The sequence below is a fragment of the Anguilla rostrata genome, chromosome 10 (genome assembly GCF_018555375.3).
Source record: "Anguilla rostrata isolate EN2019 chromosome 10, ASM1855537v3, whole genome shotgun sequence".
NCBI lineage: Eukaryota > Metazoa > Chordata > Actinopteri > Anguilliformes > Anguillidae > Anguilla > Anguilla rostrata.
In genome coordinates, this window is record NC_057942.1 from 24,782,068 (window position 1) to 24,804,717 (window position 22,650).

General features: G+C 39.8%; 1 protein-coding gene across 4 annotated transcripts in view; it reads left to right on the forward strand.

Moving 5' to 3' along the window:
• LOC135233787 (myopalladin) overlaps window positions 1-22,650 on the forward strand; it is a 269,112-nt gene that overhangs the window by 92,539 nt on the left and 153,923 nt on the right. For 3 of the 4 annotated variants that reach the window (XM_064297674.1, XM_064297678.1, XM_064297677.1), the window contains exons 4-6: window positions 17,570-17,667; window positions 17,763-17,916; window positions 21,621-21,739. In XM_064297674.1, coding sequence (XP_064153744.1) covers window positions 17,570-17,667; window positions 17,763-17,916; window positions 21,621-21,739 — 371 coding nt within the window. The remainder of the gene's footprint in view (window positions 1-17,569; window positions 17,668-17,762; window positions 17,917-21,620; window positions 21,740-22,650) is intronic. The other variant, XM_064297676.1, reaches the window with a different exon arrangement.

Sequence of the window (22,650 nt, forward strand, 5' to 3'; positions counted from 1 at the left end):
AGGTAATGAATGTGCTCATATTCGCTCCCATAAACTTAACTGGTGATTGTTTATTAATAAACCCTCATATTTCCATCTGAATTTTCCTTCCTAACCTTTTTGCTGCCCCAGAAATACTTTGTTCACAGCTTCTACAAACCCACTAAAGGCTGGTGCATGCAGTCGGAGGTGCACTGTCCCAGGCACTGGGAGATGTGTTCTTGATTCTTGGAGTTGGGGTCCCGGTTCGGATTAAGTTCCTGTAAAGCAGGTTTCAAGTCCTGAGGCCTCAAGACTGAGTTTCAATGAAATAGATTCCAGATCTCCAGGAAGCCCTAAATGCTGAGCAAGGTAACAAGTCCTGAGATTGAGTTTCTGAGATTCCTAGTCCTAAAGGAACCGCTGAGTATTGAGTTGTGAGTAACAAGTTTCAAGATATGAGTTTCTAACAGATTCCTAGTCTTAAAAGGAACCTCTAAGTAACAAGCCAGATAAGTTTCAGGATTTGAGTTTCAAATAACAGATTCCAAGTCTCAAAGGGACCTCTGAGTACAAAGCCAGACATAAAAATGTAAAAATTAAATCCCTCACGAGGAAAAAAGGTGGGCTGGAGTGGGGGGGGGGGGGGGGGAGGGTAGCTAAAGGGGACCAGAGCTCCGAGGCACAGGTATGCTGTTCAACACTATGGTGTATATACCACATTTTGGGTATTTCATCCATGACCCCTGTCTAACCAATAACTAAAATAAATAAAACAAATTTCCCCAGTTTGGCGTAGGCAACAGGATACGTCTGGCCTTCTTAACCTCTTTGTCTTTTCGTCCCTGGCACAAATTTACCCTTACAAAGCTATGAAGTGTTTTGATTATGACAAGGCGTAAGCTATTGTTTAAGTATGATTTCCAAAAAGCATTTGATAAGGTACCGCATGAGAGACTTGTTATCGAAATGAAAACTATTTAAATTACAGGAGGTATTTCAGAGTGGATTTGGAACTGGCTACAGGGTAGAACACAAAGTAGAGTAGAGTAGTAGAACACAGAGTAGTTGTAGGGGGGATATTATCAGAGCAGGGAAATGTGGGGAGTGAAGTTCCACAATGGATCAGTGCTAGGACCACTGCTCTTCCTCATTTATATCAATGACCTTGACATGTACATAGAAAGCACATTTGTCAGATTTGCAGATGATACCAACTGGGAGGCAAACCTAATAGTTTGGAATCGATTGAAATAATCCAAGAAGAATTTAACAAATCCCAGGAGTGGGCAGAAGCCTGGCAAATGAAATTTAATATAGCCAAGTGTAAAGTTCTGCATGTAGGAAATAAAAACATTCGATTACTTTATCAAAGGAACAAAGTTGGAATGTGTTCAATTTGAAAAAGACTTGGAAGTAATAGTTGATAAAAGCCTTTCAGGTTCTGGGCACTGTGTTGTAGCAGTAAAAAAGGCCAACAGGATGCTGGGATATATAACCAAAAGTATTGAGTACAAATCCAAGGAAGTTATACTGATCTTATACATTTGTTAGACCACACTTGGAGTATTGTGTGCAGTTCAGGGGACCGTACTACAAGAGAAATATAGAGGCTGTGCAAGGTTCAAAGAAGGGCTACCAAATTGATTCCTGGTATGAAAGACAGAAGCTATGAGGAAAGATTTAAGCTGCTTAATCTATTCAAGCTTAGTGTAGGGGACATGCCGCTACTTCTCATATTGGGGCACCAACATGTAGACGATATACACCTATATCCTCACAGGTGGCGCCAGCATATATTAATCAGTCTCATAAATTAAGTATACAAACTAAAAATTGGCAATTTTAATTAATAATTAAATTAATTATTATTCAACTTACACAATTGTCAATCTTAACCAAATCATAATATCATACATTTAGCTAATACTAAATTAATATACATGATTTAGTTAAGAGGTGAAAAAAACTTCTACCAAGTTCTTTTGGTTCGCAGCGGCTGACTCAATTCAACACGAGTAATATCAATGCAGACAACCTTGTAAATATAATAAAGTTTATTAAATACACCGAAAGTACCGACCAGGGAAAAGGACAATTCACTACAACGAGGTACAATAAACTATATGAGTGCACGTATGTGGGTGTTGTGTGTGCGTGTGTGAATGTGTGTGAGGAATGTTGGATATTCTCCTACATGTGGAGTTGCGTATCTCAGGCACGTGTTCCTGGAGAACAAAAGATTTAACCCTCTGGGGTCTGAGGGTAAAATGAGGCACACTGGTGATTGTGCCATGCTCTGACATTTGTGTAAATTTCATCAACTTTATATGCAGTGATTCCAAAGTGTTTCATATCTCTGTTTTCAGCACAAACTCAGCTACAATAATATGGCAGCAGTAAGTAGGTCATAATCATATGTGGATTGCAAATTGCTCTAAAAACACACAAACTGTAAACAGTAGTTTTGAACATGCACAGGAATGTTGTAATAAAACACACTAAACAATTGTAACTAAGATTTTTGGTCACTGAAATGTGTTCAGACTCGGTGAGCCATTTATAAGACAGAAACAAAGACATCTTTTGATTTTCAGAACATTTATTGAAGCAAACTAGACGCATGGAAGGTGAGATTAGACTGGTGTACTCTTGCAATGCTTGCGTGGCCTCTTAGCTAGTGGTGAACTAGGCCGTGTTTCCTGATCAGCATCTCTATAAATATGATAAAAACAAAATTGTTAGGAAATGTGACATCAAATCAAACTTTATTTATATAGCACATTTCCTTCAACAGGTGAAAAATAAATGTGCTTTACAAAAAAGGGACAAACCACTAACTAATGAAAACAAAACTGAGGAAATGTGACATGGTTACATCATATACAAACAAAGAACCAAACAAACACAACCAAACACAGGGAGGTAGCCTATAATTTTGAGAAGCAATGGTTAGAATCGTTCGTAGTGTGGGAATTTACAAGCACGCATATTAGTGAATATTCCTACAAACACACAGAGAATGTAATACAGCGCACATTTACAAATAATGCAAGCTATCAACGAAACAACATTAGCTAAACTAAATAAACATTGATATTCCAGCTCAACTACACGCAACTCATCAATAACAATGCCTCAATCTGAAGTAGGCTAGATCTGTTTAGCTAAGTGGTTATTATATTGCTATTTCCTGAATTTACTTACAGTATGCTTATATCAATTGTGCGAGGACATCAGTTTTAGAATCCTAGCCACGCCACTACACGCCAGGCATGGGCTATTTATTACCAATATGATCGAAAAAAATACAGTCTACCTGCTACTTCTAACACACAACCAGACGCAGAGAGCCTAGCCTATAATTCTGAGATGCAATAGTTTGAATCGTTCGTATTGCTGGATATTGCTACAAACACAGAGATACGTTGCAATACAGTACACATATTTACAGGCTACACTTTGACATTCTATCCTGCTTTCGCAGGCTCTCACATGGATCTCGCATCGCCCCTCCCCTACTCTCCTTCTATGGAGAGTAGTTATAATGTCGTTAACATGTGAATGCGATTTAGGCGGACTTCCTGATGAGCGAAATTCACATAGTAATGAGTAAGGATTAACGAAGCATACATGGTTTAATTAATCAAATTTAGAACTTTTAAAACAATTCATATCATTTTCAATGGGTGCATTGGAAAGGTTTCTGTCAATGTTTTTGTTGCGTCTGTATGATAACAACTCGTGAAGTTAATCATCCTAATAGAAACAAAAGTTCATTTAATCTTGCCGAGCACCGCCGGCGGAGCTCTCGACCCCAGAGGGTTAAGGGTTTGTCAACACAAGACAAATAAAAAAATATGAATAAGGATCGATTAAGAGATCATGCTCAGAGCTTTCTTTTGCTACCTCCACTACATTAGACAAACTGTCAAAAGACCGTTTTTTCTGCCACCAGTTTGGCTCCGCCCACAAAATTTGTCATCAAAGTTTACTAACGTAAAAATGGTTTATTCAAAGATACTACACGATGGGGGGGAGCCAAGATAGCGCTGGTGTGAGCTGTCATATGGACTTCAACTGAGGAGCGACACTTCGGGTTTTCCTCACCAATATTTTGTTAAATTTTATTTAAGTTGCAAATACCTGAATTTAAATGTCAACTGAGTAACCAAAGTTACCAACTACCGGCTACTAACTGAAATTTTTTTTGGAACATCCTCCTTCTCCTGTGGCTAATTACGTCTTGGTGCTAACTTAAAAATGGAAGACCAAAAGCAAACATCAATCGTGGAAGAACCGACGATAGAAATGGAAACTGACACTTCAAGAGTAAAGAGGAACATAAGTATGACTCCTATTCCTGCAAATCGAACGAAGGTGGCGAATGTGACCCCAACACACCGGCCAAGAACGGATCAGCTAAGACAAAGAAAGCGAAGATGAATCCTGATTATGAATTATCTCTAAGTGAAGTACAGGATAACATTATTCTTGTCCTGACAACCAAAACTAATTAAGTCAATGAGAGCGTGGATGCACTTAAACGCATGGTGAACAAAAATACCATGAGTATTGAGGGCCTTAAAAAATCCATCGATCACAGCTTTCTGGGGGTATCTGATCTAAAACAAGAAAACGCCACACTGAAAAGTAAGTGCTATGGCCTTGAGAGGAAAGTTCTTGAGATCGAACATAAAGTCAATGAAACTGACCGATACAGCAGAAGATGGAACTTGAGGCTATATGGTATCATAGAGAAAACGGATGAAAACATTTGTTCAGAAGTGAAAGAAATTTGCAAAGCTGCACTTCCTGAGGCAGGGAAAAATGATGCTGCTGCTGCCATTGATGTTGTTCACTGACTTGGATGTCCCAGGGAGCCGATCAGAGGACAAAATGCAACACCGCGCCTGGTAATACTGCGTTTCAGCTCCAGAACAGCAAGGGACACCATGTGGAGATCTGCAAAAAACAACACCTATCTGAAAACCAACCACCTTCGCTTCAAAGAAGACCTGACAAGGCTGCTCGGAGCCATCTGTGGCCAATTGTGGATAAAGCAAGAAAGGAGGGCAAGTCTGCCTTCTTCCTCGGGAATCGAGCCTTTGTAGACAAGCAGGAAGTATTCGCTGACTGATATGGATTCTGTGCTCTTCTATAGTCATCTCTCCAAGGTGCAGACAAGAGGTAACTGGTGTAAAGAGTAACGTTAACCTTGAAGTGTGAGGACAAGCCGTTAATTTTTAATTTTTTAAAATTTACATTTACATCTTTTTACATTTTATTCAGAGAAAAGACAAGGACGCATGAACCGAGGGTCTTTGTTTTTGTTTGTTTGTTTTTGTCTTGGACTTTAAAAATCCGACATCAGCCGATTATTAACTTTTTTTTTGTTTTTGCTCCAGGATATTTTAAATGACCTCCTTAGATGACTAAATCATGAGGTCGATGATGCAATGGACTGCATTTATATAGCGCTTTTATCCAAAGCGCTTTGCAATTGATGCCTCTCATTCGCCAGAGCAGTTAGGGGTTAGGTGTCTTGCTCAAGGACACTTCGACATGCCCAGGGCGGGGTTTGAACCGGCAACCCTCCGACTGCCAGACAATCGGTCTTACCTCCTGAGCTATGTTGCAGGAAGGTGAATTATTTTGCTTGTGGACATTTCACAAACTCAGTATGTCCTTATAAATACATACGCTATTAATGATGCCCTATTTTTAAATCTTGATATGAAAATCAACCAGCTAACTTCAAAATTCCCTTTTGCTAAAGTTATTTGGGGAGGTGACTTCAATACTACTTTTAATCAAACAATTGATAGATGGCCACCAAAAACAAATGATTCTGTTAATGAACTACATAGTATGTGTTTATGTTTAGATCTTATATTTGGTGTCACAAAAATCCAGACCAAAGAATATTTACTTGGAGCAACAAAGATCTTTCACAACAGTCCAGAATTGATTTCTGGCTTATCAATAATGATATTACTAACAAGGTTAATGAAGTCTCTATCGATCCAGTAGTGTTAACTGACCATAAAGCCATCTCAATTAAGATAAATATGAAGGCTCTATGCACTAAAACAATAAATAGAAATTACTAGAAACTTAATAAATCATTACTAGAAACGAATACTTTAACCAAGAATCTCATAAAATCATTAAGAAATATTGGAGACAAGTGAATGTACTCAACAATGTGGGATTATGCTGGGAATTAATTAAGTTTGAAATTAGAAATTTGACTATTTCATTAGGAAAAACGATTTCTCAAATCAAAAAGAAAAACAAACAAGAAATAATTTTAAAAATCCGGGATTTTTCTAAAAAACTAGAGTTATCAATCATCAAATGAGGTATTGGAATTATCCAAACTACAGACACAACTAGATAATATCTATAAGGAGAAAGCAAGAGGAGCTTTTATAAAGTCAAGACTTAAATGGTGAAAAAAATACCAAGTATTTTTTCAATTTAGAAAAGAGAAGAAGAGAAATGTCCTCAGTTAGTAAAAATATTATTAATAATATAACCAATGAGAATCCTGACGATGTCTCACAGTATGTCGCCCGTTTTTATCAAACATTGTATACATCTACTTACCTATGTCCAAAATCCAGTCATTTCTAGATAATGTCTCCAGTAATGTCAAGAAAGTTGATAACCAATTTAAATCTTTGTGTGATGATCAGGCCTTCAGTGGAGAGCTAGCTCCATTCCTTCTCTCAGTAATTAATGAATCATTAAGAAAAAAATAACTACCTGCATCACTTAAACAAGGAGTTATCACACTAATTCCCAAACCCAATAAAGACAAGCTACATATATATAATGGAGACCCATTACTTTACTAAATAATGACTGTAAAATATTTGCTTTAATTCTTGGTAAAAGATTGAAAATAGGATTAGAAAATATAATTGATGAAGAGCAAACTGGCTTTATACGTGGTAGGAATATTCACAACAACATTAGATTAATTCTGGATATGATTTATTACAATCATCTTATATTGGATGAGAGCTTTGCACTATTCATTGATTTATAAAAGGCCTTTGATACTATTGAACACGGTTTTATGTTTAAAGTAATAGAGTTACTAGGTAATGTTGAGACTGTGGTGGAGATGAAGTCCATGGACTTACACACACACACACATGAAGATACATAGCACACACACCACCTCCTACTCAACGCCTTCTTGGCTCCCACCCCCCCTCCCTCCCCCGTTACAGTGCAGTCTGCTGAGGGTTGATGCGATGCGCCTGAGCGGCTGCGCGCTCCTCCCAGTGTCTGTGCTGTGACACTTCCCCTCCCCGACACCCTACCCCCTACCACATGTGCAAGTCTTCGAGTTTTGTTGTAATGTTTGTAATGTTTGTAATGTTTTTATGATGTTGCTATGTGCTGAGGTTTTTCTTCGTTTCAATGAAACGAGTGCCCTCTCGTTTCATTGAAAGGACTGTTTTTTTCCCTCCTCCTTCCTCCTGTTCTCTCATTTCTCATCTAATAAGTTGGCGCCGCAGATAGCTGCCTTGGTGTGTTGACCAAAACAAATTCCTTGTATGTGTAAACGTACTTGGCAATAAAATACGATTCTGATTCTGATTCTGATTCTGATTCTGGTTTCTGTGAAAATTTTTTGAATGCAGTCAAAACACTATACAATGGATGCAATAGCTCAGTAAAACTGGCTCATGGAACTACACAACAATTTTAACTTCAAAGAGGTTTAAAACAAGGCTGTCCAGTCTCCCCATTTCGATTTTTGTTGGTCACTCAAGTATTGGCGTCCCATATCAAAATGGGCAATTTTCAAGGGATTTCAGCACTGGGGAGAGAATTTAAAATTTGTCAGCTGGCAGATGATACTTTGTTGTTTTTAAGGAACAAAGATGAAATTCTCAAAGCATTACAGTGCATTGACCATTTCTCTGTTGTATCTGGTTTGAAGATGAATTCCAAGAAATCTGTCCTTTTCCCACTTAAGATGGAGTATGAATGGAGGGAGTTTTGAAACTAGATAAATCTAGTGGCTTAACAATGGCACATTACCAAACAGTGTACCAAACAGATAAAGGGTAACAGATATATGGCTATTGGTGTGCGTTGGGAGAGATCAACATGCTGTGTTATGACCAGTTAGTATTTAAAATAAATCACATGCAGGATCTGTTATGTGCGTGACATATCTTAAAACTAATGCAGCACGGTGAATGGCTTGGAGCTAACCACAAGAGAATGGTAATACAAGAAGCATTTACATAAATCATTAAAACATAATAATCATTAGCACAGTTACGTACATACAATCATAAATGTGGCTACATTTGGTCCGTCGCTAATTATATTATAGGCTCAGAGTTACAACTTTACTTGAGTCCTTCGTTTTGGGTTGGTTGTTAGAATGCTTCCTGGTTTATTGTCCAAAGTCTGTGGGAGTTGACAAAAAAAATAGGGGGAAGCCGTTTGCCCATTTCTGGTTCCAAAACACCCATCCTGATCCTTGTCGCAGGTCGCTTTCCTCGTGGGACTTGCTTTGCTGGATCGTCCGTTGTGTGTGGCTCTCCTGGTTCTTCGACCACTGCTAATCATGTACCAGCGCTTTGGAGTGCCTCGTTCCTCCCGCAGCTGGTAGCCGAGGGTATACGCGCCTTGCTCGGTTGCAGGCCTTGCAAACTCTTTGTGACGTGTGGACTCACGCGAAAGGGAGACGGGAGAAGGGTGGTGAGTCCGGGGAGAGGAAAATGGAACAGAGAGGGTGAAACTATGGCAACCTCCATTTTGTTGAAGGTAGCCCGTCTCAAATTTACAGTAAGCCAATACTGTAACAGGAAAGCTGTGCTAGCAGGCGTGGTTAAATGAGCCCCTTGGAGGTGGACATATGGGCTTTGTAGTTTTGTGTCTTTTGTATTCCATGGTACCTACATTAGTAAAAGGAGATTTAGGGGTGATTTCATTGAGGCTTTTAAATTCATAAAGGGGATGAACAAAGTGAGCTACAAGAGATTCTTCAGGTTGAGTTGTTAGTAGAACGAGGGGATATAAATGGAAATTAGCAAACGGTAAATTCCATACAGACATTAGGAAGAAGAGTCAATGTCAGGTCACATAGTAGAGGCAGAAAAGGTGATAGATAATATCTAGTCTGTAGTTAATCGGAGCATCAGGTGCAATTTAGCCAGGAAAATGGTGAGAATTCTTGCAGAATGGCCTGTTCTCGTCATTATGTTATGTTACGGTGTGTTATGTTATGAAGAATTAAGCAAATAAAATTAAGACTATATCCCTCAGGAGGGAGTTGAGTGAGTGAGATCTTTTCATCGGGCAGAAGACTGAGGTCCCTATCCTTTAAAACAGCACTCAGTCGTTCTATGCTAACATCTATTAATCAATGGCACAGTATACTGTAGCTTAATTTTAATGTTTAATTTTCTCATTTAAAATGTCCTAAATGTATTTTAGTAATTTATGTGATATGTGATAGCTTACTTATAATGTATATGGTTCTATCTAATTTATGTATGGATATTTAGGGGGCCAAGCACTAAGGACCCCTATTGTTTTTGCTTGGATTATAATTAGTGGGCCAAGCACCAAGGAACTCAGCTCTTCTCTTCTCTAATCTCTTAAACAGCACAACAGGTACTTACCTTTATTTTGGTGGTAAGTTTGCAAATACAAACTGGTGGCCTAAAACTAGTCTTATTGTGGTAAATAACTATAGCATGCTTACCTAGATCCACCAGTAAATGGAGGTATGCAATAAGAAGTAAGTATGCATATGGGAAAAAAAACAAAATCACAGGTACACGGCCCAATTCAAGCACTGGTTTTGGATTCAAGGATTGCAGTCACTACTTTCACCCTCGTGGGATCCAGGTAAAAATAATAGAGCAACACACCAAACTAAAATAACAAAGATAAAATAACCAAAACTACAAAACACTTTTCAGCTTTTTATCATTGAACCCCCTAGTGTCTGCTTTATTAGGGGCCAAGCACCGAAGGTGCAGGGCACCTATTGTAATCGTTAGTATTATTATTATACTTTATAATTATGTTAGTGTATCTGGTAGGATTGTTTTTGTATGATTAGGTGTGATTCCAGTGCTAGTTTGTACTTTGTACTTGGTAGGATTCTTGCTGCTGAACAAGCTTACTCTACAGGGTTGGAGTCCTGATCGATGTGGTCACTTCTGGCACTACGATCCTTACTTCACTCTAGTGTTTCTTTTGCGCCTCTACATCTTGAAACCTATGCACTTGTTGTACGTCGCTCTGGATAAGAGCGTCTGCTAAATGCCTGTAATGTAATGTAATGTAATATACTTTCCGCAATGGGAGTCTATGGCAGCCCATAGAACCCATTGGTAACTTTTTATGAAATTTGGCACATTGATAGAAGACAGTCCAATGTATCCAGGCCTCGAATTTGGGGTCAATCCAGCCAACTCTGTAGCGCCACCAACAGGCCAAACTTCAAGGTACATTATTGCTTATAACTTTTGAACCGTTTGTCCTAGAGTTGTGAGGACTGTTTCTGCTGAATCCTTGGGTCAAGCCGATGCACCCATTGCTGTTAAAACACATAATAGATTTTCCGCCATTTTTAATAATTTAAAAAACCTACTTTTGCGAACTAGTCCTACGGCATTGATCCGATCACCACCAAATTCGGACCATATGATCTACAGATGGTGCTGACCAAAAGTTATTCACAGAATTTTGATTAAGCTATTTATATGGCCACAATGAGCCAATGAAAATTGAGGTGGGCGTGGCTTGTAATATGAAGGTCTGTAAATTCTGAACGGTTTCTTTGAACACTATGAAACTTAGTAGGCATATCAGTAGACATAAGTGAAGGCTAATCCTCCATTTTCGGCCCGATTAAGCCAAGTGGTGGCGCTAGAGAGCTCATTTTCTGTTTAGGCATAACCGCTACGCCGATGTCTTCGAAACTCGGCACACATATATAGGGGCACTCTATGTGGACAGGGAAGAAATATGATGCAGATTGGCCAAGAGGTGGCGCTGTCATGAGCAAAAAGGTGTTTTAGATATTTTTGAACAAGCATATCTCCGTCCTCATTTGAGCTACAGTCATGAAATTTTGCACATATGTGCAACTCGTCAAGGGTAACAAGTTTCCAATTAGGACCCATAAGCCCCGCCCATTAGATTTTTCGCAAATTAGACATTTTGTGTCCTAGAGCTGAGATCTTCCACAAATTAAACTTTTTTGACAAATGCTTCCATTGCTTTCTGCCATGGAAGTCTACGGCGGCCCGTATAACGACTGGTCTGTTTTTACAAAACTTTGCAGAACGGTTGTGCCGTTCTCCCTGCGACGGACTGGTATCGTCTTCAGGGGATCTTCCGGTTGCTTGTCGGCCTGGTGCCCCATTCGTGCTTGGCCCCGCCATTGCTGCTCGCAGCTATATTTGATTTTATTTTGCAACATCTTTTTTGTACTTCTCTGCTCATTTCTCACCAAATTTGGCATGTATCATATACAGCATGTCCCTATGTTAAATTCTGAAGGAAATTTTGATATTGCAAAAGATGGCCAAGGGAATGTAATTTAAATTTAGACAAAAATGGCTGACCATACCCAAAATATGTGTATCGCCACAAATTTATGGCAAATGTGAAAATACTTTAGAGGATGATGGGTGGCCATGTTGTGGATGAGCATACACTGGTTTGCAGTGTTATTTTGCAATATGGCCTGCAGGGGGGCACTTTTTTTGCAAAATACCAATTTGCATAAGCGCCATAAGGCCAGATTATACAAAATTACCCACAGGAACCCACAGACAGCTGCTTGAGTATAGCTTCAACTGTCCTGAGTTGTACATTCCCCTTCATCCAGGATTCTTAAAGATAATCAAATATGAATATATAAAAATTGTGGAAATTTGATCATTTTGACCACACCTCCTTTAACTCCAGCCATTTTTTCAAATTTTGGAAATATAAAAATTGAAGAGGGACCCATGTAGGTCATGAACAAAAATGACTTTCTGATGGAACTTAGTTCAAATACACAGGCTGATACACAATTATATCTCTGTTAGTCCCCCTCCCCTCCCCTGCATTTACACTAGCAGAGAGAGAACAGACAACATTCCTATGGACACACAGAGCACAATTGCCAGATAAAATTATATTGTCTGTTTCTCAAAGGCGGTAATCTAAAAGCTAGATATCCAACAATACAATATGGAAACATGACCTGATGTTTTCAGCAAAAAGCTCAAACTATAAAAACTGTTGACACTAGCAACTAGACATTTCTTCTAGTCCCGGTCACTCAGTGGGTTTACATGATGTTTGAAAAAGTCAATTTATGGTTTTAGTCCAGCTAAAGCTGGACTTTTAAAAAGCATGTAAACATTGTAGTCTGTCTGAAATCATACGAAGTCGATTTATTCAGAGTCGGACTAACATACCTAGATAATGCGGTTAGGGGTCGATTTACATACATTACATTACATTACATTCATTTGGCAGATGCTTTTATCCAAAGCGACGTACAAAAAAGCTTCAATAGGCCAAAAATTGGCCTAGGCGTTCTGCGCATGTTCCGTCATTTACATAGCAACTATATGCTCAATGTGGCCAAATGGAATTGATAACGGTGGTGTGGGGATGGCTGTTTTAAGCAGCCACACCTGCCCTGAGTCGAGTTAATTAGACCTGGCTAATTAGATAATTGGCCAGGCTAATTGCACCCGGGAAAAGGGGTGGCTACACCTGTGCATATTGAGGTAATCGGTAAACAGGTTAAATCTGCCATCCCCACTCACACAAGGAGAGCCTCTCTGTCATGACAGTTTTGACATCTGCTCCTTGGCTGTAGCATCCTACCAACCTCGTGAATAAATGTGGATTTGTTTTGAACGTCGTCTCCCTGTGTTTCTGTGCTGGAGGGCCCCTTGGAAAGCCACTTCGTTGGCCTGTGGCAGGTTCGTTTGCCACAATAACGTTTCAGAAAATTTATAACTTTAAAATATTTCATTCAATCTTCTACTGGGAATATTGCCATTTATTGAGTGTGTGACGGAAAATTTTGGTGCCGCTGACTATAATCAAATGTTTTTCACATTTACCGTTCGATTGAGCAAGTACCATTGAAAGTACATTTCTATGGGTTAGTGCTGTCTGATTGTGCTAACTACTTCACATTAACCTTGTACGGCGATCAATAAAGGCTAACAGCACAGTAGCCTACCACTTAATGAACTAAAAAAAGGCGACAAACAACCTTTTCTGTGAGAAATGCATTGTCGAGCTCACACGCATACACTGCTGGCGACGTTCTAAGCTCCATTTTGCCCTCCCTAGTATCATGGCGAAAAAAACTAATTTCTGGACGGACGAGGAGACCAACTAAAGGAGTTAAATATCCTGAAATACATGGATGGAAGAAAAATGCGGAATGGCGAACTATTCAAAAACGTTGCGACAAAATTGGAGGAAGCAGGATTTATAGGAAGCCTTCGTCAAGACACACTTCGGGCAAGAAATCGATTCTTTCCAAGTCATGTATATTGGGACAACGACAATAATCCAATTAATTCTCATTTTTGGCCAAATCAAGCTATTAATATAGATCGATCTCAACTGTGAATGTAAACGCACTGAGTGAAGTAGCAAGCCAGCATTATGCATTATGCTAGGTTTGCCATCACTTGTGTAGGCCTAATTACTATTTAATTTCAGTGTGATCTGGGTCTTACAGTATGTTTTGTAATCATGAATAACTAGCTCAGTGTTGGTGTAACAAAGATATTCAATGTAAAACAACTGTTCTTTACCATATATTTTGGCTTCTGCAATCATAAGCTGATACTTTTTAAAGCTAGCTGCTTAGCTAGACAGACGGAAATCCTATAAAACAAGCATTTGTATTGGGAGTTGTGATGACTGCATGTAACACTGCCACAGTTGTCATCTAAATATTTAATGTTTTATTATAGTGGATTTTGCCCTTAGAACAAATAATCTTTGTACCGGGAAATGAGTCCTTGTGAACCATGTAAATGTATGGCTGCATCCAATACTGGGGTGTTGACGAGATCCATTTTACCGCTACACAAGGCAAATTTTAAATAGGCATTGGTCCCTTTAAGGAGGGGTCTACCTTCCCAGAATGGCTCCCAGAGAGGAAGTGGGATGCAGGAACTAAAGTAATGAAGGCAATGTTGGACAAGCGAGGATTAATTAAGAATCTGTTTATTTTCCGAATCCAGTGGTTCTAACAGTCAGTACCCTTATTAAGATGTTCAGCACTCTGCGATATTGTGTGCTAGAACCCCTCACTTAACCTACATGTAAAATATATATATATATATTTTACATTCTTTATTGAATGCAGGCACACTACTTCTAAATTACAAAACAGAAGACATTATACAAAACATTAAACAATTGACTAGGATATACGAGAAAAGAGAGAGAGAGAGACAGATAAGCCAGACCTTGCCAAAGTATCACCCACTTCCAGTATAAGTGCCACAGGATGACAGGAAACCAGCTACAAGCACACAACCAAGGAACCACCACCAAAATAAAAAGAGGAAAACTCTTCTTCCAGACTCTGAAACCAAATGCAACCTTTTTCCTGTGGCCACCTTAAATACCTTACCCAGCATGGCTTGCGGATGTTTTGCCCCGATTGGGTGATGCTGCGTTAAGGTTTAGGAGAGAAGGGAAGGGGGGTCAGACTAATTTATGGCAAGGACTGGCCTACCTAAAGATTGCATTCAAACTAAAAGTAATGGGAAATGTTAGGCATGCAGGGTTTCCAACCCCCGATATGGTGTCCTGTGTCATGGTTTGTCTCTTCTGAGGAGGTGAGACACATAGATTGTCAGCCTAGATTAGGGTATCAGTAGAATTTAAAATTGCCCCAATCACATTTGCTTTGATGCTTGTGATGGGGAGGCCAGGCCACATTCTTATTTACTGTTTCCCTCTCTAAGGCCGAAATCTAAACACTACATATCCTACTGTAGATAGAAGGAGGGGGAGAGGCCTATGGTTTTTTGAATGTGTTTGTCATGGTGTAAAGCTTGTGAATTAACTAAGGCAAAATGCATCTACATGCATCCTCAATTGCCTGTCTGGAACTAGACGTGTGGTGATATAAGTTATTGCTGGATTAAGGTATTTTTGCGTTTTGTTGTGGATTTTTCCTTGAAACTTACCTTGTCATCCAGTGGAAACCCTTTTGTGGATGTGGGACTTCGTAAAGGACTTTTCATGTTTCAATTGTGTATGAGTATGTTGTGAGCTACACTGCCGTGCAGGAGGGTGTGACCTGGATTTAGCGGGGAATAGAGAGTCAGGAACCACGTTTGAACAAAAAAATTGAAAGACTTTATTTTGAACAGAACTCCCCTTCGTGGGGTGCCGGAAAAAGAGCAGGAAAAAAAACTCTTATTTTAAAAAACGGTCCTGCCTTGGTCTCGTTTCCGGTTAGTGTCTTCTGGCTTCTGCCTCCGTAGGTCTCCCTCCGTGTTTGTAACGGGAACCAAGAGATTATCCGGCACAAATGATACGGCACATGAAAATGGTTACGGGACTTGCAGCGCCCATAGTCTCGGAGGAAAGACAAAACAAAATGTTTTATATTGCTTGGATTAATAGTTAAAAAAAAAAAAAACTATGTTCGTGTCGTGGTGAAGTTGCCGTATTTCTCCCTTCACTCTGCGGCTTTCCTCACCAGCTGTCCTCCTCTCCTCTCACCTGCACTTCTCCCATTATGAGAGGGGTTGGGCCATTAGGTTTAACTGGTTCCAGGTGTGCTCTGCATTTCTCCCATGCGTCTGCCTCATGGAAACAAGCCAGCATTTCATGTGGGAAATACCTGTAATCAATTACTTCTCCTAATGCCCGGCTTGTCCGCGTGTTCGTGGAGCGCCAAATGTAGATCGGGGCGCCACATATCCTCCTCCTCAGCTCCATGCTGTGGCTGGGAGCGACCGTCCACAAGCACTCCCCCCTTCGGGACAGGTCATCCGTGTTACCATGCCGCTTCCCTGCTCAGTGCTCTACCTGGAACTTAAAGTTTTGTAATTCCAAAAACCAGCGAGTGACCCGGGCATTTTTGTCCTTGTTCAGGCACATCCACTTTAACGGTGCATGGTCCGTCACTAAACTAAATTTCCTCCCCATCAAATGATATCAGAGTTTTTCCATCGCCCATTTTACTGCCAGACACTCCTTCTCCACAGTGGCATAATTATGTTTGTGCTTTAGCAACTTACGGCTGATGTAGGTTACGTGGTGTTCCTCCCCATCCCGGACCTGGGAGAGGACTGCTTCAATACCAGCCTCTGATGCGTCCGTCTGTAGCATTAGGTTTAACTGGTTCCAGGTGTGCCCTGCATTTCGCCCGTGCGCTCTTCAGCCACGCGGAAACAAGCCAGCATTTCACGTGGGCAATACCTGTAATCAATCAATTCTCCTAATGACCGGCTTGTCTGCGTGTCCGTGGAGCGCTGAATGTAGGTTGGGGCGCCACAATGTGTATAAGTATATGTATATGCATTTTTGTGAATCATTTTATTTGTGGAATGTTCATGCTGTTTATTTATTTTTGAGACAGACATACCCCCATACTATATTAAGCACGTAATGTGATAAATATGTTTGGTTCTGTAGCAGTCAATTTCATTTTAACTTGTTTGTGACACTTTTTTCTTTAGGTTTTTTTTCATATTATTTGGCATCTGTTTTTAGCTTACATGATAACTTGACTTTTGTCACTCATCCTCAGTTAATGGATAAGCACAGTTGCAGTCAATTCCAAGTCAGGAAATGAATTGATATTTAATTAATGAATTGAAAAGGGCCCATGCAATGAGCATAGCTAAAGGAAAATGTCCATTTTATTTTATATTTAATGGACAATAAAGTTTTCTATTCTATTCTATTCTATAAAATTCTGAAAATGTTTCAGTTTAAGGAACTGATTGGTTCTCCTGTAGGAGTTTGTTTAATTGAATCTATACTGTACAGATTATTACTAATGCTAATGATTATTTTATTTATTTACAATAAAATACAATACTAAGTGCAGAACACAAAAACAAAAAGAGAATGCAAAAACAAAAACTTTCGGCCCTGAGGTGCAGATGCAACATACATTCTTTTTGTTGCTCCTTTTTGTTTTTGTATGTTGTATTTGCACTCCAGGGCTGCAAGTTTTGTTTTTGCATTTTCTTTTTGTATTTGTGTTTTGCACTTCAGGGCTGCACGTTTTTATTTTTGTATGTTGCATCTGCACCTCAGGACCACTCCTTTTTGTTTTTGTATGTTGCAACTGCACCTCAGGGCTGAAAGTTTTTGTTTTTGTGTTTTACACTTCAGAACCACCATACCCTCCCATCTCAATTTTACAAAGTATAAACTGCCACTGCAATACACAATCATTGATCTTATAATTAAATTTATACAGGCTACTTATAAATTACCTGGTTATCATTTAGTAACAGCCCCAGTCCCTAAGTGACAGGTTAGCCTATCTAGTATCCATGTATATAAATCTATGGTCTACACTCATAGACATGCTTTTTATATCTCCTAGAGTCCAGGACAAAGATAGAGGAATCTACTTCTGTCGGGCATCCATTGCTCACCTATTCAGAGCTGTGTCTTCCAGGAAGGTTTATCTGAATGTACTTGGTATGTTATTACATCGGTAAGAAACAGACATCAGTATTTCATAGTGATACCTCATTTAGGTCAAACAAAATGAACTGTTTCTGATGTCCCCCAAGATCCTCCCTCTCTGGAGATTTGGCCTGTAATGGTGACTGCTACTTTGGGATCCAAGGTGCGATTCCAGTGCCAGGTATATGGAAACCCACCACCTTCCATTACATGGTCAAAAGAAGGCTGGTCGGTACTCACAGGAGGAAAAGTTACCATAGGGTGAGTATGGTTTTTCCATGTCTCAGTGTGGGTGTGGCGGCTTTGAACATATTTTTATATGTTTTCATCTTTTAAATGTCACACCTGCAAAAAGACAGGACACGATTACATAGTTCTCAATAACAAGTGTCACATACCCCCTTTCCACCAACGCGAACCTAGTTCTGGTGAAAAGAAAATTCCACGTGTGAACTGGACATTTTCACAGGATTGACCTTTCTCATGAGAATGAAAATTTCCACATGTGAAAAAAATGATTTCATGCCATATTTTCATACGTGACTGACCTTTTCAAAATTTTCACGTGAAAACAAAAATGTGTGACTTAAATTAGCCTAGATTACCACTCATTTTATAACTCGAATTATATTTATAGTTCACGTGTACTCTTCACATGTTGGGTGTTCGCATGTGGTTTTTGGACACATGATTTTTTCGTAAGGGGAGGCTTACAGTTGCATCAGACATCACCTAGCAACCAAACAAAGTGCCATGTTGGAAGACTAGAGAAGTGGGAAATTAGCACATCCTACTGGTCACGAAGGCAAAATCAGTTTCAATGGCCCTTGGGCTAGGAAAAGTTCTATTAAAACTAGAAAGGTTACAATTCCTGAAGGAATTGTGTGGGCTTGCTTCAAATTCCAACTGGCACTGTCCTCAAGCCTCAACGCATTTCAATGAGTGCGCATAGCTCAGAAGAAGCACGAAACCGTCCAGACCCACAGCACACCATAGCGTTACATATATAGCCGGGGATCAGCAAGTAGCGATTATGTTCCAGGGATTAGTCATATCCTAAAAGTGTCATGAGTAAAACTTGGCTAACTATATAGCTAGCTAGTTATGACATGTCCTCACCTCTGTAATGTTATCTGTTATCCTTCGTGTGCCCATACATCTGTATCGGTGGTTGTAGCGTCCGTGTGTCCATACATCTGTATCGGTGGTTGTAGCTGTGTATCATTAGCTTCTACTCATGCTTGCAGGATAGTATCCGTACGCGCTAACTAGGTTAACTAAAGTAAGCGAAACACTAACATGTTAGGGTTAAAGTAACGTTAGGCGATAAAGCTGTGCTTAAAAATCTTGTGCCGTTGGAAGTGCGTCCTACTAAACGTCCATGAGTGAGTGAGTGACCACCTGCGCATGTGTCCGACTAAACATCCCACTAAACGTCCATGAGTGACCCTCTATGGAGTGACCACAAAAATTGCTCACAAAAGCTTGAATATTTCAAAAAGTTTTGAATATATCAAAAATCTGAATACAAGCAATAATGTCTGGAACTAGCCGTTCATTTTGGTGTAAAAATTTTGAATGTAGTGGAAAAACTGTAGGACTACTTAGAACTTAAAACTGGCCGGAAAGTGCAGATAATAAACATGAAAGATATCAAGAGTTGGCTTGCCGAAGTGTGTGCAAGGCTGCAAGCTAAACCGTCAGTGCTAAAACACTTCTTTTTTAAATTTATTCAAACTGGAATTTATCATGGATAAGTGGTTACAAACAGGGTCTCTCAAAAGGAAAGATTCAGAGGCTGGTACATCTACCAGTAAGAAAACAGCTCCAGTGTCTGACACTGAAAAGAAACATAAAGCAAAATGAAGGAAATACAGCAGTGAGTACTTAGCCCTAGGCTTTACATGCATAGGAACTGAAAATGAGCATCTACCGCTATGTGTTGTATGCTCAGAAGTCTTATCAAACGAAGCTTTTAAACCCAATAAATTACAGCGTCATCTGGAGACCAAGCATGGCGAGTATGTGTCCAAGCCTATCAAGTTTTTTGAAAGCAAACTCAGATTGCGTTGCACTGGTTAATGTACATTTCAATTATGCAGTAGCACCCTATTAGCCCGGCATCATTTAATGTTTTTTTCTGTAAGAATAGTGTTGTTATTTTTTATTGTTTGTTGTGTCAAAATTAATTAGCCCAGCCCCCCCGTAGCTCCCCCAATCACAATTATCAATGTGTGAAGCCGTGTGACCTTGTGTAGGTCAGTCCATGATTTTCAGTGTTGATTATTACATGTGTAATTGCATTTGTAAAATGAGGGACCACGGAAGCTTTTGCATGTGGGCTGCGAGTTGTGAAAGGTTGGGAACCTCTGCACTATATCACAATTCCAGTGGGTCAGAAGTTTACATACACTAAGTTGACTGTGCCTTTAAACAGCTTGGAAAATTCAAGAAAATTATGTCATGGCTTTAGAAACTTCTGATAGGCTAATTGACATTATTTGAGTCAATTGGAGGTGTACCTGTGGATGTATTTAAGGCCTACCTTCAAACTCAGTGCATCTTTGGTTGGCATCATGGGAAAATCAAAAGAAATCTGCCAAGACCTCAGAAAGAAAATTGTGGACCTCCACAAGTCTGGTTCATCCTTGGGAGCAATTTCCAAACGCCTGAAGGTACCACGTTCGTTTGTACAAACAATAGTACGCAAGTATAAACACCATGGGACCACACAGCCGTCATATTGCTCAGGAATGAAACGTGTTCTGCCTCCTAGAGATGAACGTGCTTCGGTGGGAAAAGTGCAAATCAATCCCAGAACAGCAAAGGACCTTGTGAAGATGCTGGAGGGAACAGGTACAAAAGTATCTATATCCACAGTAAAACGAGTCCTATATTGACATAACCTGAAAGGCTGCTCAGCAAGGAAGAAGCCACTACTCCAAAACTGCCATAAAAAAGCCAGACTACAGTTTGCAACTGCACATGGGGAAAAGATCTTACTTTTTGGAGAAATGTCCTCTGGTCTGATTAAACAAAAATGGAACTGTTTGGCCATAATGACCATCGTTATGTTTGGAGGAAAAGGGTGAGGCTTGCGAGCCGAAGAACACCATCCCAACCGTGAAGCACGGGGGTGGCAGCATCATGTTGTGGGGGTGCTTTGCTGCAGGAGGTACTGGTTCACTTCCTCATCACGAGGAAGGAAAATTATGCGGATATATTGATGCAACATCTCAAGACATCAACCAGGAAGTTAAAGTTTGGTCGCAAATGGCTCTTCCAAATGGACAATGACCCAAAGCATAATTCCACCTGGGAGGAGTTACTGATGAGACTGCAGGGAGGGGATGCTTGGTAAATGCTATCGTAGCACTTGGAAACTCCATATTGGGGCTGGTTGTCATGTACCATCCACTAATTAAGCTAGAACACACAGTTTGTTGTTTCCACTCATAGTTTGGTTGCATGAGGACTGAAATATCTGGGTTGATGCTGGGGTTAATTATGCAGTTGGGATTATGCCGGACTGGGGTTAGAATGCAGGCAGTGATTTTGTGCTGTGTGATACTATAGATTTTCCAACATGCTTTAAGTGCAGCTGAGATACATGGATTTTTTTAACAGGTTTCTGTTTCAGTTTTGTCACCAATGAATGGTAAATCAATCAGGGAGAGTGGAGAAAATGCTGACTGCTCTGCAGTCATCCAGACAGGGGCATTATTGTTTGCACCTTAGAATCAGTAACCAGTTAAAACCCAAGAAGCCAATTAATTGCTTCGTTACGGCTTCATTCTTTCTGTGTAACAAAAAAAGCCCAGTGATATTCTAGGACCATGGTTGGGAACCTTTGATTTGAACAAAATAATAATGAAAAACCATGTAAATAATTGACACATGAAAAAAAATGCACAACTGATATGTTCTACTACCAGATTGCATTAATTCAGCCTCTCTGTCCTTAGGGTGAAGAACGCCACCTTGTACCTTTCTTCAGTGAAAAGCTATGATGAGGGCTTGTACACATGTGAAGCATCCAATGTTGTAGGACGTGCCCAGGGGACAGCTTCACTACGCATGGCAGGTAAACCTCAATGGATATATCACCATTCTGTGCTTCCCCAATAGTTTGGGTAAGGCCCAGCCACGCCCCCCTCCCCAAGCTCACAAAGATGACCATATAGAAATGGTTTTGTCAAGAACAGTTTGGAAGAATTAGACTGGCCTGTGCAGAGCCCTGACCTTCAACCTTACCAACACCTTTGGGATCAATTTGGTGGAAGAAGGCCACTCTTATGATATTAAGAGTCAGAGGTTCTGCTATAAAGTCTACAGCTAATTTGAGAAAGTAAGGATCAAGCTTGTCAGGACCTGCGGATTTGTTGGGTTCCAGTTGCTTTAAGGCTCTATGGACCTCTATCACATCAAGATGAGCAAAATTGAATGGTTGAACCATAGAATTAATTGGGCGTGGTGAAGAGTGAACCCGCTGCTTATTAGGCTGTTTTGGATCTGGATGTAAAGACTCAAATAAAAAACCTGAAGAAATAAAATGTTCATTAATGCAATTAAGAATGGCTGATTTATCAGTTGGAGTGCATGAGTCTTTTACAATGCGGGCTGGCAACTCATTTGTGGTTACATTCCCAAATGAAAATTTCATTACTTTCCAGAATTTCTTTTCCAGAGTTTATATAAAATAGGGTAAAGTCATGAGATCTTCAGTAGTTTGTGTGATCCAGTTGGGAGAGCTCCTAAAAGATTTAAAATCCCAGTTTTTGTGCCTTTTCGAAGGAATAAAAGATGAGACACGTTTTGCTCTCCACACCTTTCATGCACCTCATGTGGATACAGTACAATCAATAAAAGCAAAAGAGGTGCTAAAGGAAACATGTTGATCGGCATGTGGTAAGGAGCAAGAAAATTGACGAAATCCAGGTCAGTGCAATAATAATTGACAAGTTTTTTCGTCCTCCTGAGTCAGATGATGACGTT